We start from the raw sequence: 17,745 nt of genomic DNA on the forward strand, positions 1-17,745 counted from the left end.
TCATCCATGACCTGTTGCTGGATGAGGAGGCCAACCTGGTTTGTATTGCTGAGATCTGGGTGGGTGAGCAGGGTGGCGTTGGTATCTTCCTGCTGTGCCCACCTGACTACTCAGAGCAGGCTTGAGGGTCAGGCAGAGGGTACCACTATAGACTATAGTAATTTGATCTTTGTCTGCAGGCTCCCTGTCGATTTGAATGGATTTTCATTTTGTATTTTTATGTTATGATCTTCAGATGAGGAGTGGCATGCAAATTTAATAGATGAATGAATGAATGAATGAATGAATGAATGAATGAATGAAGTCTTGTGATGGGCACTCGGGAAACATTAGGGACTCTGTTGGTTTACTATATTAAATAATAATAACAACAACAACAACAACAACAACAACAACAATAATAATAATACTTCCCAGCCTGAACTGACAGATGTGGTCTTGGATGTGGCATGAGGACCCCCAGGTTGTTGGTCCTGGGGAAGTCAACATTCATGATGAGGCTTCTAAGTCTGGGGCTGCTCATAACCTAATAGCTTTGCATGACAGCAGTGGGGCTGTCCCAACATGTCAACAGCCTGACACATGTCGCCAGCCACACTCTGGCAGGAAGAGGGTCATCTGAGAAGAGGATTATAGCATTAGCTACTTGTCGTGGCCAGATCACCTCCTGTTGAGTTTTAGACTTTCAGTTGCTTTCCTCCTCTACAGCGGTAGGGAGCCTATTAGAATGGTCTGCCCTTGGAGACTGATGGATCCAGCTGGTTTTCAGATGACTCTGGGGGATTTTTTGGCTGGCAGCCCTGTCAAAACCCTGGCTCACCTGTGGAATGCAGCCAACTCAAGCCACAGAACTTGGTCATCATTAAGGGTCACAGTAAACAGGTGTGTAGCTCAGAGTTGCTTTAATGGACCTCCCAATGGGTTGTGGCCCACTTTGAGGTGGGGTAGGGGAATGCAGTTTGGATTTATTTTACTCTCGTTTCAAAATGCATCTGGCCATCCTTGGGCACAGTTTACACTTTGAAGAATATGCACACACTAGGTTGATGGTTCTCAAAGGGTCTGACACACCATACTGGTATAGCAGGAGAGGATGGCAAGTGGCGGGAAGATTCAAGGAGAATAAGTATTATATTTTGGGAATGATTCATGTTCTTATGTAGCTGCATTATTTTATACTTTCTGGATGTCTCATGATCCTATTATATAGTAGTTGTGTTCTGTGTTAAAAATCAAGCACTGCTAGGAGTTGTTTTTGTTTTCCAATGTTTTTCTTATTAAATAAAAAATGGGTGTGGCGCTAGCAGATTTTTATTCTGAAAGTGTGGCCCAGAGAAGGAAGTTTGAGAATGACTGCTCAAGGTAGCAGTCATGGGAAACAATAAACTCTTTTTAAAATAGGTGACTTGGCCAAACACAGGTTAAATGAAATGGAGTGAAGAAACACTCCTGCAAAACTCCCAGTACAGTTGTGCTTGTGAAACCTTTACTGGTCCTTCCTGAATCAAAGCTTGTATAATTAAGCAACAAAACTGCTACTCCCCAAAGGACATTTGCAGCGATGCAAATCTGAAGTGTTTCTTTTCCGATGTCTCTGTACAAAGGTAGATTAAAGTAACTGACCTACATCAGAATTCATCGGGGGAACTTTTACAGTGTAAGTCCATTGAAATGATTGGCAATTGCTGTTCAGGAGAAGTTTGTGTAGATAGTACCCCTCATTTGTATTTACTTGGATCATAGTGTGCCCATTTCTCCAGGGCAAGAAATCCTTCAGAGACACTTAAGTTCATGAGCCTAGGTGGTATTTTCTTTTAGGTTTTTCTTAGTCATACCTTTTATGAGGAAACACAGCATTTCGGGAAAGGTAGAATTTCTCAAAATGTTCTTCCCTTCTTGGTCTGCTTTTGTTGAAAGGGGAAAAAACCATTCAGGAAAAAATCCCATAGCATAAACCTTAATTTTGATTCATGGTTGGCCATTGGGTATTAATTAATTTCAATATATTAAGTTTGCTGCAGCAAACTAAACAAGCAATTTATATGAAGCCTACTTTTGTGCCGTTGTGCTTCTGATGATCACAGATTGCCCAAGTTTAGACCTGCACATTTATAGAAATAAAAAATACTTTCTTGGATTAGATTATCATTGAATAGTATTGCAGCAGAGAACATTTTAAGCTTGGCTTTTGTTGCCTTCAAGAAGATTACTTTTGAACATTTTATCTTAGCTTGCAGTTTGCTTCTAAAATCCACTTTCTGCAGCTGATAGCATGATGAAATATTTTGCCCAACAAAACCTGTGTGTCAGGATTATATCTCTCATGATAAGGGTATACTTGTTATAGTACATCTGTGAAACTACCTTTATTTTCACTGGTGCTCGTGCAGAACTGTCTTCTGGACACAGTACCAGGTGCTGGATTGGTACATGTGGATGCAGTGGGGTTGATCTCTTAACATCTGCTTAGTGAAAAATGTTATCAGGGTAGGAGGAAGGAGTTTGCTGTTGGGTAGGAATGCCTGGATCTGCAGCTGACTCTCAGTCTCCTAACTGGTTCGTGTTCTACAAATTTTGGAAACTACTTATTTTGTGATCTCAGGTTGACCAAGATGCCATCCTTGGAACAAGTTCAAACATCTTTTTTTGATGGCTCTTCACCAGTTCTAGAACTAAATTGTAGGTGGACTGCAGTGACAGGTTCCTGGCCACATTTAATGTCAGTGTTGGCTGTGGGCCTCTCAAGCCCCCTCCCAACCTAGGCCTTGGTTTGCAGTCAAGACCTCTTTTCTCCTCTCCATATCTGTGATCTGCTCCTCTTGAGCTATGTTATCATTCCATTTTGACACCTTTTATCAAACTTTAATGAAATGACCCAGGCAAACAAATTGTCATTAAACTTTCCATCACTTTGTCCCTTGGTATTGTCTTTTATAAATTGGACAGCAAATGTTGTATTGATCTCCTCGTTCTTGCAGCTGAACTTGAAATGACCCAGACGGCTGGTTGTTTATGGCCTAGAGTTGCTTTTCCTTGACACTTCCATCCACGGCATGACATCTCTTTTGTTTTTCTTTCTTTCTCGTGGAGATGAATGAACAAGACATACGGTATCGAGACATCCTCGGTCATGGCAATGGAGGAACCGTCTACAAGTGAGTGTTTGCCCCCCTCCCTTTTCTTCTTTTTGATCTCAAATTTTGGGAAAGAGAAGGCAGTGGTCCCCCCCCCCCCTTCTCTAGGAATGTGTCATGAGGTGTCTGGCCTTTATTCCTCCTCTGTGAAGCGCTGATTGTATTTAATGTTTCTAGGAGTTGCCATAACTACCTTAGATCTTGAAAAATGGCCCCTGTTTTTATGTATCTTGTTTGGTATTGTCTGAATCCCAGGCGGATGTGGAAAGTAGCTACTGTACTCTGAAAATGCTATTTCTGGAGTGTTGTCACTCTTGCTTCTACTGAGTAAATAAACTGAGGTGGAAGATCAGAACACCCCATATACAAGTGGCCTGGCATACCCATAACACTAAGCCATGGTTTGTTTAGCCTAATTATAGTTTGTTTGAATGTGTGGACCAAGCCCAGCTGATTAATGATGGTTTGATTTCTGCCAAAAGAAAACACAATGTGAAGCTATGGTTTACTGTTGGATTACAAACCATGGTTTGTTTTAACAATGGTTTGGGGTTATGTTTGAAACCAACAGCCTTCCTTGGACATGGCTTTTTTGATCACCCCATCTTAGATGCTTGCCAAGCTGCAAAAGCATGATGTAAGAGCAAGTGGAAAACAAATCAAACTTTGAAGAAACTGGCCATGACTTGTTTGCTCGTCTGTGAAACAAGTCATATTTCGAACAAACCATGGATTAGTATTGTGAACACAGCCAGTTTATTATTTTTAGTGTTTCATATATTTTTAGACAGTAGGGTTACAATAAGCAAAATGAAAAAGTTATTTGTACAATGCAGAATCAAGCTAATGGAACTTCTTGCTATCACAAGCATAAATGGCTTTAGAACTGGATTAGATGAATACATGGAGGATAGTTCAGTCGGCATCTAGTAACCATATGTTAAATAACCAACTTGTGGAACTCTTTGCCAATGCTTATTGTGAAGGCCAGCCCACTAGCAAGGATTGTGTATATACAAAAGCTGCATTTCTGGTTATTATCCAGCCTCCATTTGGTGCATCCCAATGGTGCTGGTGGATATATACTGTCATGATGTTCTGCTTCCAACCCCCCAAGTGTCATCTTGGTCACTGTTGCTAGATGATATGCTGAGCTCAATGAATTTGTTTGACCAGCCAGTCTTTAGTTTCTTAACCACTGCCTAGCTTGACACTGGAGCTACTTGTACCTCATCAAATGTATGCTTTTTTGCCCATTAGGGTGGATTTCTGTGATTTCCTTAACCACTGTGTGTGATTACAGTTGCCTTTTGAGAAATTGGCCACCTTTTCCAACATGTGCATATGGTACCCATAGTTGCCAGAAAAGTTTGCTAATGGTGGAGTTGCTACCTCTTGAATTTGATGATCAGTGAATCATCTAATTAACATAAGATGCAGCTGCTTCTCCTGTTATTATCTGGATGCATAAGAACATTTGGTAAACCTGGTGTAGCTACACAATTTGGGGGTAGTTTAATCCTTTGATGAGCTGTCCAGTTCTAATTGAGTAACAGCTCCAGGGCACCTCTCAGATAAGAGGCTAAGGATTTGGATTTGGGTTTTCCACTGTCCCAAAATTCAACCCTTTTGCCTAAAACTAATTTGGTCTGATTGAAAATCTAGCCCTTCTAGATAGGTTTGCCCCCTTGAGCTTTGCTTACCTTGGCACATCTTAATACAAGCCCCTGGGTGTGGGTGATAGGCGAGAGAGGCCGATCAATCACCTTCTGCTCAAATATGGGTAGTCCCATCTGTACTGGCATTCTCTTGAAGACACACCTGTTTTCACAGGCAATCCCTTGATCTGAGTGCCCTGTTCTAATGGCTCTGTTGTTTAATTGGGATTTTCTGTGTATTTTAATCATTGTTGTTAATGTTTTAATGTTTATGCCACTTCTTTTGTACTATTGAAAATTGCTTATAAGCCTATATTGGCATTAAGTGGTATATAAACTTATAAATATTAATAATAATAACAGCAGGTAGAAGCTGACACATGTGCAGTGGACAAAGCCTCTTTCAGAACCGGGAGGTTATTCTGTGGTTACTCATACAACCTGAAAGTGAGAGATGCATTCACCTCATCACCCCAGTTGCACCTGTTCAGCACCAACTAGCTTTGAAAGTTAATGCATGTTTTATGTTTACAGCTCCCTTGATACTCTCTCCCACTTTTATGTGTTTGTCGCCCCTCTTTAAAAAAAATCCCCTAAAAGAAACCTTGTGCAGTGAACTCCCTTAGCCAGCTGCCTGCAGAAGCTGCCAATGGAAACCCTTATTAATTTTAAGGATTACAATAGCAAGGGGGTGCTTTATTTGACAGGAAAGTCTTTATCTCCTACATAGTGCAAAAGTTTAAGTCCCATAATGCAAGCATTCACACTTAATAGTCTGCAGTAGTGTATGAAAAATACCCCACAAGGAATTAAAATAAAACTTCATAAGGAAAGCCTTGAGGGAATGATAAAGATTTCTTCCAGGAAGAACTGTTTTCCATATACAAAACACATGTTTCTGTTTTCTTAGAAGACATTACTGTATAAGTTTTTTTGTTTTTAAAGAGAATTTTAAAACCACAGCATGCTTTTAAGTAGATTTCTGTTTACTATTCTGTCATGGAAAAATATTACATTGTTAACCTGGCTTAATTCCAGCAGCCTATCTGCAACCTCTCTCTCTCTGTGAATTTAAGTTGGAGCTGACATGTTATGTGGCATATGTTATACTGCCACCCAAGTCAGCATTGCTATGTTAAGATCTCTCCCCTTAATACAGCCTTTGCCAAGCTGGTGCCCGCCAGGTGTTTTGGTCTCTTCTTTGGTGATCACTCGGAGCCGAGTAAGATTGTCTTCCATAAACACAGTTTTAACAATGAATCCGTAAGTGACTGTGGAGGCCAATTCTGGACCCACACGTCATTCCACAATGGGGACATTGGTTCCTGGGCGGGAGTTGATCACGGTGTGGATTTGCCAAGCGTGCCTTCCTCTTAGCATGTTTCTCCCTTGTGTTCTGAGTTCGAGTGTCTTCAAAGTCCATGACACCTTTGGTAAAGGCTGTTTAAGTGGAGTTCTCGCAGGCCAGTGTTTCCCATTTGTCAGTGTTTAGACTACTTTTTTTTAGATTTGCCTTGAGATAGTCTTTAAACCTCTTTTATTGACCACCAGCATTACGCTTTCCATTTTTAAGTTCGGAATAGAGTATTTGCTTTGGAAGACAATAATCAGGCATCCGCACAATATGTCCAGTCCAACAAAGTTGATGTTGAAGAATCATTGCTTCAACACTGGTGATCTTTACTTCATCCAATACACTGATATTATTTTGCCCGTCTTCCCAAGTGATGTGTAAGATTTTTCGGAAACACCGTTGATGGAATCTTTTGAGAAGTTGGAGATGGCGTTTGTAAGTGGTCTGTGTTTCACAAGCATGCAGTAAGGTTTGTAGTACAATAGCTTTGTAAACAAGCATCTTGTTTACATCTTGTTTGGGTCTACAGCTCCCATCAATCAGCAGAGCCGTATGATGCTTGGGCTTATGTGCTGTGGCGGCTGGGGCTCATGGGAGTTGTAGTCCAGAACATAATGGAGGGCACAAGGCTGGCAAACTCTTACAGCACTTAAAAGCTGCAACCTCTGTCCCATACCTTTGACTGATGTGGTTAGTGATGTTATGGTGAAGGCAGGAGAATGCTGTTTTCAGAGGCACTTCCTGTCCTATGTAACATGTGGATCAGCCTTTATATGAACAGCTTTCTCGGCCTGTTTAATACATTATGTTCATTGGTGATCATTATCTATAAAAGTTCATGGCACAACAAACCATTTGAGACCATGTAAGGTTTATCAGAACGATCGTTAGCTGTGGAAGTTTATTTTGAAATATTTCCTGGGATTGAATAGAAGACTCAATAGGGGGTCAATTATATCCTGTGTTTGATTGTATTGCCTTTATTTTATTGGATTTCTTAGCTGCTTTTTAATCAGGTCCCTGGGCAGGTTACAGTAATTTTAAAATATAATATAACAAATAAGGTTGAGACAATTTTTGAATTGGAAGATTAGGGTGGGTGGGTTATACGTGTGTATCACACACACTGGGGGGGGGGCGTGTCAAAGGCCAGGTTAAAGAAGTACACCTTCAACATATGGCAATAGTTATGCAATGAAGATGCTGGAACAGCTCTGTGGGGAGGGAATTCCACAGCTTAGGGGCTGCCATAGAGAATGCCCTCTTCCAAGCCACCATTACCTGAACTATATAGGCATTGCAGCTATCAAGAGGGCCCTCTCTGCCAAACATAACACCCAGGATCTGTAGGGAAGGAGGTACTCTCTCAGATATTTAGAGTCTAAATCATTTAGAGTTTTAAACACTAATGTGAGCACCTTGAATTGTGTTACAGCAGAAGCCAAACTGAAATTACCCGATTTGAAAGCTTACAGGTGGTTGAATTCTCTCTGGCTATAGGTAGTAGCCACACATATTGCCTTGGAGGCAATTGATGATCATTTCGTCAAATAAAATGAATTACAAATGCTTCTGCTGCTACATTTTATATTTTCTGGCTTCCAGCTTTCCACACTCTCTGCATGTTTCTGAAATGTGTGCACCTCATATTGATTTGTAACTGAAGAACAAAAGCATGTGTGTGTGTGTGTGTGTTCCTAAAACCCTTCACTGAGTCATAGCCATTATGGCAATGAAATATTACTCGCATTTCACAAACAAGAAGGAACGTTTCAGGTCGCTGAGCAGAAGCGTTCAGTTTCTGTTTCCAGGTGAACTAACTATTATTGAAATAGTTTATGGAGATTGAGATATTGATCACTTTCATGCTAACCGTGGCTTAAGGGAAGAGTGAGAGAAGGGAGGGGGGGTTGTGTTCTTTAGAAGACACCATTTCACTGGAGTGTGTGTATATGTGCCTATGTGTTTGGGGTTTTTACCGCCTCTGTGGGTTTATTGCTTGAAGAGAAGGGTATCTTTGCTTTATTTTTATGACAATATAATTATACTTTAGAAATGCACTTGATTACTCTGTGCAGCAAAATTGTTCCAGTGCATTGCCTAGGCCAATACTGCTATACAAACAACTTTTCAGTCAATTGAGTTGGGTTAAAAAAAAAAAATCAATACTTTTATAGCAATATTTCTAGAGAGAACTTGCTGAATCCAATTTTTTGTCTTTCTGTTTGTTTGTTTAAAGAAAAGGTGGTTTATAGCTCTTAGCTTTCTGTTATGTTTATTTCCACCCATTTTAATAACTTAGGAATGGTGAGCTTGGCACCTGGAATTTAAGCACCCCTGGATTTTGATGCTGTTCTGGTAGCTCAGTACAAAACTACTCAGGCTATGAAGTGTGTTTCAGCATATTGCCAGTTTGTCTGAATGTTCCTTGAGTGTTCCATTCAAGCAGTGAAGCAGCTACCACTCAACACCTCCTAGCTTGCCCTGCACCTCAGAGCACCGCTTGACACTAGGCCAATGTCCTCCATCCATGCCCCAGCCATTTTATTTAATAGAATTTACCAGTGCTTGCTTGCTTGCTTGCTTGCTTGCTTGTTTGCTTGCTTGTTTGTTTGCCACCCATCTGACTGGGTTACTCCAGCCACTCTGGGTAGCTTCCATTAAAGTAAAACACAGTATGTAATAAGTATCTCCTTCCATGCTCACAACAGCTAGTGACACCCCCAAACCTATTAAATCCTTATACATTGTGAACTGGATCTGATTTACATTCAGTTGTTTCCAGTATTCAATGCTGTGGACTTATTAACTCTATCTAATTTAAACTAGATATTTTTGTGTGTGTTATCCCACAAATATTTGCCAAAAAGCAAGTATGATAGAGTATATAGGCTGCTGTGTATATATTGGAAAATATTTGTATACTGTAGCATCTAGGGTATTTACTTAAATTGCTTTTCTGAAAAATAATTCACTAGAAAGGCCAAGTGGCACTGAAAGTGGCTTTGCCTCCTGCCACATTTTTTAACTCAGTTGCTGGTTTACAGAGCTCTGAGAAATCACTTTTTCTTTTTCTTTTTTGCAAAATTGCTTCCTCATTTCCAGTGAAATATGTTAACAATGTGATTTATAATACAGCACACACTTTCTAACATTTGTGGCTGAGCAGAAACAGCACTGAATTATTTAGACAAAAACACCTTATTAGTATCATATAAAACTGTGTCACTGGTAAATAACACATAATATTTCTCACTTGAATTGCGTCATCTAAACTTTTGCAAGATCTTCCACATGTTTATCCATGTCTGCTCATTCTGGCTTTAAGAGCTTGGTTTAGATTTATGAAGAGCCTAATAGATCAGACCAAAGTTCCATCTAGTCCAGCTTTCCTTTTCCAGAATCATCCAACCAGATGTCTCTGGGAACCTCATAAGTAGGGCAGGAAGGGGCATGGGCATAGCCAAGTAAAACAATAGAAATACTTAAGTAACTGACTAATCATGTCAGCTCTGGACCCCCTGACAAAAATCCTGACTATGCCCATGGGAAGGGGTCAGTCCTCCCCAGCCATATGCTTCCCTTGTAGATATACTGCAAGGGTGGGGAACCTTTTTCAGCCTGAGGGCCACACTTCTTTCTAGGACCACATGCCAGTGGCTAGAGGCAAAAGTTGGTGGAATAATGGGTGTAAATTTTCTGTCCGGCAGAAGCACTCAATGAAGATGCATAGCAGGACTGGTGAGGGGGGTGGCCTGGAAGAGGTGGTGTAGCTAGGGAGAATACTGCGGACCAGATAGAGAGGCTTGAGGGGCCACATTTGACCCCAGGGTCTGAGGTTCTCCACCCCTGGTATGCTGCCTCTGAACATGAAGATTCCATTTAGCTAATCATGACCAGGAATAACCTCTTCACAAGCCTATGCTTGGTACAGGGAAGGAAAAGTTCTCATGGACTGTCCCTTGCTGAAGATGCTAAAATGCTTCCGAAGAGCAGAAAGAATGGCCCTTCTCTGTGTCCCACTTAGAGTGGGAAGCACATTTGAATGGGATGGAAGAGAAAGCAGAGGGACATCTTGGTGGCTGCACCAAGACTATGTAACACTTGCCCCCATGAATATCACTTGGCCAACTTCCTCGCTATTTTTCATCAGTCATTAAAGACTGGCAGACTTTCATTGTATGTGGCAGATAATGTGTTTATGTTTGGTTTTAACTGTTGCTCCTCTCTCCTTGGTTGACTGTCTTTTATGCTGTTAATTAAAGTGTCATTTTAAACATTGATTTTGTACCAGAAGTGTGAGATATAAATATTATTAGAGATTTTTATGTATATAACCAGCAGCAGCAGAAGAAGAAGAGTTTGGATTTGATATCCCGCTTTATCACTACCTGAAGGAGTCTCAAAGCGGCTAACATTCTCCTTTCCCTTCCTCCCCCACAACAAACACTCTGTGAGGTGAGTGGGGCTGAGAGACTTCAAAGAAGTGTGACTAGCCCAAGGTCACCCAGTAGCTGCATGTGGAGGAGCGGGGAATCGAACCCGGTTCACCAGATTACGAGACTACTGCTCTTAACAACTACACCACACTGGCTCTCTCATCAAGCACAAGATTGATGCTCCCCACAAGTTAGGTGAGTTGGAAAAACAGATTAGGCAGATTGGTCTTGGTCTATCAATAACTATCTAAATAGATAGCCATGCTATCTAAATAGAGATTCCATGTTCAAGGGCAGTACAGTGGTACCTCGGGTTACATACGCTTCAGGTTACATACGCTTCAGGTTACAGACTCCGCTAACCCAGAAATAGTACCTCGGGTTAAGAACTTTGCTTCAGGATGAGAACAGAAATCACGTGGCGGCGGCGCAGCAGCGGGAGGCCCCATTAGCTAAAGTGGTGCTTCAGGTTAAGAACAGTTTCAGGTTAAGAATGGACCTCTGGAACGAATTAAGTATGTAACCAGAGGTACCACTGTATAGCTGTCAGATCACAGGGAAAGGCCATTGCCTTCATATTCGGCTTGTGAGCTGCCCAGAGGAGCCCAGATAGATCAGAGAAGGTTGAGCTTAGTTGCACCTTTCTGGTCTGATATGATTGTGCTGTTTTGTTTTTAAGTGGACTTAAAAAAATCTAGTGCACAAGAGGTCTGGTTTATTTTTTGGGGGGGTGGAGGAATCTTTCACACACGGAAACATCAGCCTCCTGTTTTCCACTGGGTTTTGTATCCTCTTCCTCCTTGTCTGTTTTTACCCTCTTGCATTCATCTAACGATTGCTTTAACTATATCTGGGCTACCACCCCACCAAATTCCTGTGGACAATCGTTACAGGTTAACCAAGACTGACCGGTGATTGCAGTTCACTTGTTTCCATTGACCCCAGCCGTTGGCTGCCCGGCTCATAAAATCTGTTATGCACAAAAGTGCATAAAATGAAGATGAAGTGCCTCCTCCCAGCCTTGACAAAAACCGTTCCTTCTGCTGAACTGGCGCTGCAATGAAAGTAAATAAATGAATGGACAGCAATCACAGCCTAGTTGATGAAACTGTTCAATTAAAGCACAGACATTTACATGGTGTAATTTCCCTAAATTGCCAATGAGCCCCTTTAGACACAACCAGTGTTCAAATTGATTTCAGCATTGATTTTGGCTGAAGCTGATAAATTTCTGCTTGTTAGTTAAAGTAATTTTGCAGAAGACTTTGTACTGCAGTATTGAAGTGTTCATTTAGCTGATGGTTAAAAGAGGAGTTATTTACCGAGGGCTGCACTGTTGTTCTGAGATGGAGCAATTCCCCAATCATCTTTTACTTTTACTTTTAATTTTTAAAGCTTCAGTATCCCAATCAATAGGTGACTGAAACTGATTAAAACTTATCCAACCAGCTGCCTATGGCAGTTTAATTAGAAACTGGTTGATTCTTAAATTAAACTTGTTTTTTTTACACTGTGTACTCATCCTCCTGAATTTTCAGCAAAAAGTTAAGTTGTTCTTGATTAAAAATAAGTCAGGTATTTTTGGTAAGGAACAACAGAAGCCTGTTGTTTATTAGGAGATGGGATCTAACATGGTTAGCTCGGTGAGGGTTATTGCAAGCTTGTTCAAGCTGTACAGAGAGCATGGATTGGCATGTTGACTGTCTTTCTGTATAAAAGCAAACAGGAGTATAGTTAGTTTCTATTTCTTCTCCAGCAGGCCATTTTTTTTTTGGAGTCCACCTAGCTGTCAGTCACATACAACCCATCTTCAGAAACTGCTTCACTGGTTTCCACTGCAGTTCAAGGTGTTCACATTAAGCCCTAAATGATCTAGTCTCCAAATTTATGAAAGCACTGCCTTATTCCCTACAGACCCTCTTGGGTATTTAGATAGGCAGTGGAGGCCCCTCTTGGTAGTTTTACCACCCTTGGAAGTTTGTAGCTGTGGAATTCCCTCCCCACAAAGGTCTGTCTGGCACCTTCATTGTATAGCTTTAGCTAAAGGCTCAACCTTTTTAACAGCTGAGTCGTATATTTTTAGGACCCACCCCCTTCTTCTGATGTAAATTATTTTAACTGATTTTAATATAGTATTTTATCGTTTTAAGCTGTGCTGGGGCCTTGCAGAAAAGGACTGGTAATAAATCCTTTTTAAAAGTGGCTAAACAAATTTATAAAGCACAGGGGAGCATTCAGGAATGTGATTCCTTTATCTGCAGCCTAAAATGGTACAGTCCATTCTGTCCCTGCAGGAATCTTTTTTTCCTCCTCCAAAAATTGTGTAGCAGGTCTTGAGTCATTGGAAGAGTTTTAGAGGCACACAGTTTGTGGGCCAGGGCATGCCTTCAAGTTAATAATGAATCATTTTGTGGTCATTATTCAAGCATCTGCGGTGGGATTTCAGACAGAAGGAAGGGCTGGCATAGATTGTTGCTCTGAACGAGCTGAGTCCCAATAAGAGCTGCTCTTTACTAGCGCTGTTCACTTCTGAATATCCTCTTTTTAACAACCAGCAAGTCAGGCTAATGGGCTTGCCTATTACAGAAGGCAACAACTGTCAAAGTGCTAATTTCCTGGAAGCCATCTGAATCTTTTCCTTTTTAGATGGCTGTTTCAGTATGTGAAAATATCATCATTAAAACTCCCAAACTCTGGCCATTAGCACAGAGCAGAGTGCTAAATCTAGAGTGTGCAAACAAAAAGGCCTGGAACCAAATTTGTACGTGATTTTGCTACATGTTGTCTACAGCCAGTGAGCATCATATCCTTGCACAGTGTGTAATGTTTAGAGAAACTGAGCTTCTCATGCATGAGGATGTGATCGGCTGGTTTTCCCCTGTTGCTTATTTTATTTCTGGAGGGGTGGTGCTTCATTTTGTTTTCTGATCCAGGAGTTTTTGAGCACTGACGACTATCGTTGAGTAATGTATTATGGAGCCAAATCAACAGCTGCCTTGCAGTAAGGTTGCATCCAAAATAAGAGGATGGAGATTATGATTAGATACATCTTCCCCTTCAGCAGGCTTTCTGAACATTGTGTAGTTAGTTATTTCCTCTTCTTGGGCAGCTCATGTCAATGTGTCTACATTTGACTGTTGTTGTGCTCCTGTCCTGCTTGAGGGCATCTCAAAGGCATCTGGTTGGCCACAAGATGCTGGACTAGATGGGCTTTGGTCTCATCCAGTATGGCTTTCATTGCATTCTAGATACTCTACAAATCTGACTCTGTCAGTGCTTCCTGACCCATAAGAAGGAATCAAGGGGAACAATGTAGCTTCAACCAGGAGGAAGAAACGATAACAAAGACCCTTTTCTGTGGATCATATTTATGCTGGTCCTAACAGGCATCTGTCACTTACATTACCGTGTTGAGAACTTGCAAGATTCTGGAGAAAGCAGTTTCAGGTTCCTTGGTTTTTCCTGTCTTGACTTCTTGGGCTCATTGTTCTGGGCACACCCACCCACCCACGTGAGTTCATCACCCTTCCTTCAGGAGGGGGAAAATAAGCAACTAGGAAAATTTGAATGGTTTTGCTCTCAAGTGGTATGTGTGTGCACACACGCCTGCCTCTGATAACACAGTCTGTCTTTCTGTGCCCAAAATAGCTATCTTGCCAGGTCTGGGCACATTGCCTTCTCAGAGCTCCCTGCAGGGAAGCATTTGAATTTTCCAAGTGGTAGAAACTTAGAGTTATGCAAAATGGACTTGGCCCACACCAAGTCCCTTCAGGCTTCAAACGTCTGGGGATATGGTTAATAGTCAAGGTTAATAAAATATTTGACACAATTGTGCTGGTCATGCTTAAAAGCTGTTCTTTGTAAATGGATATAGAAGGCTCAGAGTAGTGAACACAAATAGGTAACATTCAGCAAGAGAGTTCTGTGTTTTGTTTTTGTTTTCCTGGTGGGGAGGTGTCAAAAAGGCAACAACTGAGATTTCGTCTTTCCTGTAGTCTGTTTAAACAGGGTAGGAATATTGAATGTAGCAGCAGCTTAAAATAACTACTCCAGCCGTTAGAGGCTATTCAGAAGAATGAAAACTGCCAATCTTTACCATGAGTTAATTTTTCTGATTAGGTGAGCAGAAAGCAGGGTTAAAAGTCAGTGAGATGATGAATCAATGCCCTTCTAATTTAGAAATAATACTGTTCTATTAGGGAGGAGGGCTTACTATACCATGCATTATTCTGCAAGATTTTCAGCACCCTGTTAATTGATCCAAATGCTTTAATTGGAAAATCAATCCATAGATTATAACACTGAATTATCTCAAGTGATGTTATATTTAGAGAATATAAATTTTGACCAGGTAATGAAACAAACAAATCATGTTTTACTTAAGCAAGTCATTTTAAAGATACCCACCTGGATCCAGAATATTTTGCCTTTTTGATGCATCTTCTTCCGGAAAGCAGAACTGTGGGGATTTGAAACTACACAAAGCAGCCCTGCCCTGCCCCCATTTCTTTTCACCACAAGGAGAAGATTGGAACATGTATTCTTTTGGATGTATTGCTCTTCTTCCTATATTGAAACAAATGGAGGAAGAATTGTGTGTAAGGAGCTCCATGTCCGGCCCTGAATTGGGTTTGGTATCTGGATCAAGGTAGCAAGCACATAATTTAAATGACCAATGTCAACTAGTTGTTCTGCATAGTATTCACTTGCAGGGGAATGTTTTTCCAGCAAACTCATTGGGACAGGTAATTACTGCAGCAGCTACAGCCTAATTTGAAGTGTTAGCTGTTAATTAAAACACTGCCAAGGTGTCCGGTTTTCTTTTGGTGTAACCAAAGCTCCCATTCAGACTCCATTAATCACTTTACAGTTAATGTGCTGCAGGAGGTCAAGACAATTGAGATGCCATGGCGGTCAGGAGTAAACAAGTTTCCTTTCTTCCAGGTAGCATGGCACTTGCAGAAGCCAAGGGGATGCTCTGCCCCTGTGGGCACCGTATCTGTTTTGTGATCTCTTTCTCAATGATAATTAAAAGTTAAATTGCTACTGTCAATGCTCTGTAAACCAAACCAGGTACTTGCTCTTTGCTGGAAATTTAACCCAAACTTCCACGGATGAATTGGCGTGCATCATAATTAAATCATCAAGTCTTTCCTTTTAATTCATTTGGAAACAAGAGACCATCCCCATCCCCACTCCTCTCATGGAATAAGAAGGTGGTGGGAAGGATCGGCTTTCTTGACAGGCTAATTAAGTTGCCAAACTGCCCAGCACAGTACATATTGAACTAACAGACGTTAAGCATCCCATCTCAGATGTTTGTTTTCTTATCGTTTCTGCTTATCTGAAAGTCAAAATGTTCTGCCATTGTTGGTTCATCAGTAGTTACCTCATGGATTACCTTCTATTTGGTTTATTGACTGTGCCTTCTGCTGTCAGTCTCTCAATTATCATTTAAGTGGATAGTCTTCTTTTCTGCTTTTAAATGCTTTTTCTTCAAATATATTTGGGATTCGCATAAATGCTGCTAAAAATTTACTTGTGTTTGCAGATAAATCACATTGCTTGTGCATAATTTTAATACATAAATTGTATTTTCATAAATTAAAATTAAATAATAGAAATGTAAATGTTTGAGTGATTATTCTGTAAAAAATTATAATATATATGAACAGAGGCACTGAGGCCGCAGTCCTTATGGCCAGCAAATCACATTGCATTTTATGGTGTGCTTTTTAGTTGAGTCCTGCAATGTCCTACCAAGACAAGAATAGTCCAGGTATTGATACCTGCCATGTGCTTGATATCACCCCCTTCTCTGTTTTTGCACTCCCAGGCAGGCAGCAAAATGGGAAGCCTATTTAGCTTTTATTAAACCACATTATGCAGTTGATAGGTTGCATTCAGTTGGTGAATCAGGAGTTGTGAAAGATTGATGTGAGTTTGCAAATTGGAAAGATGTCTGAAGCTGTTTACTTCATAAGAGCGAGAACTGGTGATGTGTATCACCCAAATTAACAAGTTGCTCAAAAATGGCATTGACTGCAAGTATTCATTAGTGTAACAAATCCAAAGAATGGATCTGATACCCCCACTGCAGTTTGAACTGACTTTTTCTCTTTTTTCTGTATGCAGAGCAAACCATGTCCCCAGTGGGAAAATACTAGCCGTAAAGGTATGTTCTTCCAAAAAACTGCTTTACAAAAAAGTCCTCTTCTACCCTGCCCCAACCATCAAATTCTTATTTCTGCATTATTTGCCTTGGTGCATGAAAGCAAAACATATACATGTTCAGGCCATAGTGCAAAAAGCATCACACATACACATATACATACACACACATTATTATTATATTGTATTATATTGTATTATTATATTATATTATATATTATATTATATTATGTTATATTATTATATTATAATAATTATCACACCACTACACACTCTTTCCTTTCTAGGTCACACAAGTAGTCTTGGGAAGTATTTGCATGCATTGGAAAAGTAATGAACTGGAAACTGTCAGTTAGAAAATCTCAGATACTGTTGGTGCACCAAGCACACTGGCCCAGCTTGTCCATTCTGTTGCCGAAGCCTTCAGCATTCCTAGAATATGTTTTCAAGTGCTTTCTTCATCTTCCTTTTGAAATGGGTCTTCCTTTCCTGCTTCCACTCAGAGACCTTCTGTCTTCCACCACTAAGGCATCAGCATACTCTGGGCGAACAACAAATTCTTCCTAAACTTAAGTTGTTGCTGACCTGGCAAAATCCAAACCCCATGCTTTGGATCACAGGTTCCATCGGCCCCTGCAAGCACAACTGCTGAAGTCCAGAACATCTTGGGGTGGGGTGGGGGAGGTGGCACCAGGTTGGCAGAGGCAGTGTTAGACAAATTGCATTGAATTCCTTTTTGGAATCCACCACTTCCTGGTTGGGAAAAATAAGCCTGATTCTTCTGTTAAATAATGAGGGCTTTGACAGCAAATATTGCCCTGATTTGCGCAAACACACCCACCCCTTACATATCAGAACAGGTGTCGTTTTTCAGCAAGCCTTACATGGAGATTATTATCCCAACCTGTATCTGCATTGGACCTGAAATTGTTTTTATCTACTGTATACTTTTTGTGTGAATGTGTTTCTTGTTAAATCAATATATTATG

General features: G+C 40.7%; 1 protein-coding gene across 7 annotated transcripts in view; it reads left to right on the forward strand.

Annotated features, from left to right (window-relative positions):
• MAP2K5 (mitogen-activated protein kinase kinase 5) overlaps window positions 1-17,745 on the forward strand; it is a 127,869-nt gene that overhangs the window by 23,360 nt on the left and 86,764 nt on the right. For all 7 annotated transcript variants that reach the window (XR_013832996.1, XR_013832997.1, XR_013832998.1 and 4 more), the window contains exons 8-9: window positions 3,091-3,155; window positions 16,721-16,760. Coding sequence is in view for 4 of the 7 variants with exons in the window: in XM_079953024.1 (XP_079809150.1) it covers window positions 3,091-3,155; window positions 16,721-16,760 (105 nt within the window). In the remaining 3 variants the exon portion in view is untranslated. The remainder of the gene's footprint in view (window positions 1-3,090; window positions 3,156-16,720; window positions 16,761-17,745) is intronic.

Source organism: Podarcis cretensis, assembly GCF_951804945.1.
Source record: "Podarcis cretensis genome assembly, chromosome: 14".
Classification (NCBI taxonomy): Eukaryota; Metazoa; Chordata; class Lepidosauria; order Squamata; family Lacertidae; genus Podarcis; species Podarcis cretensis.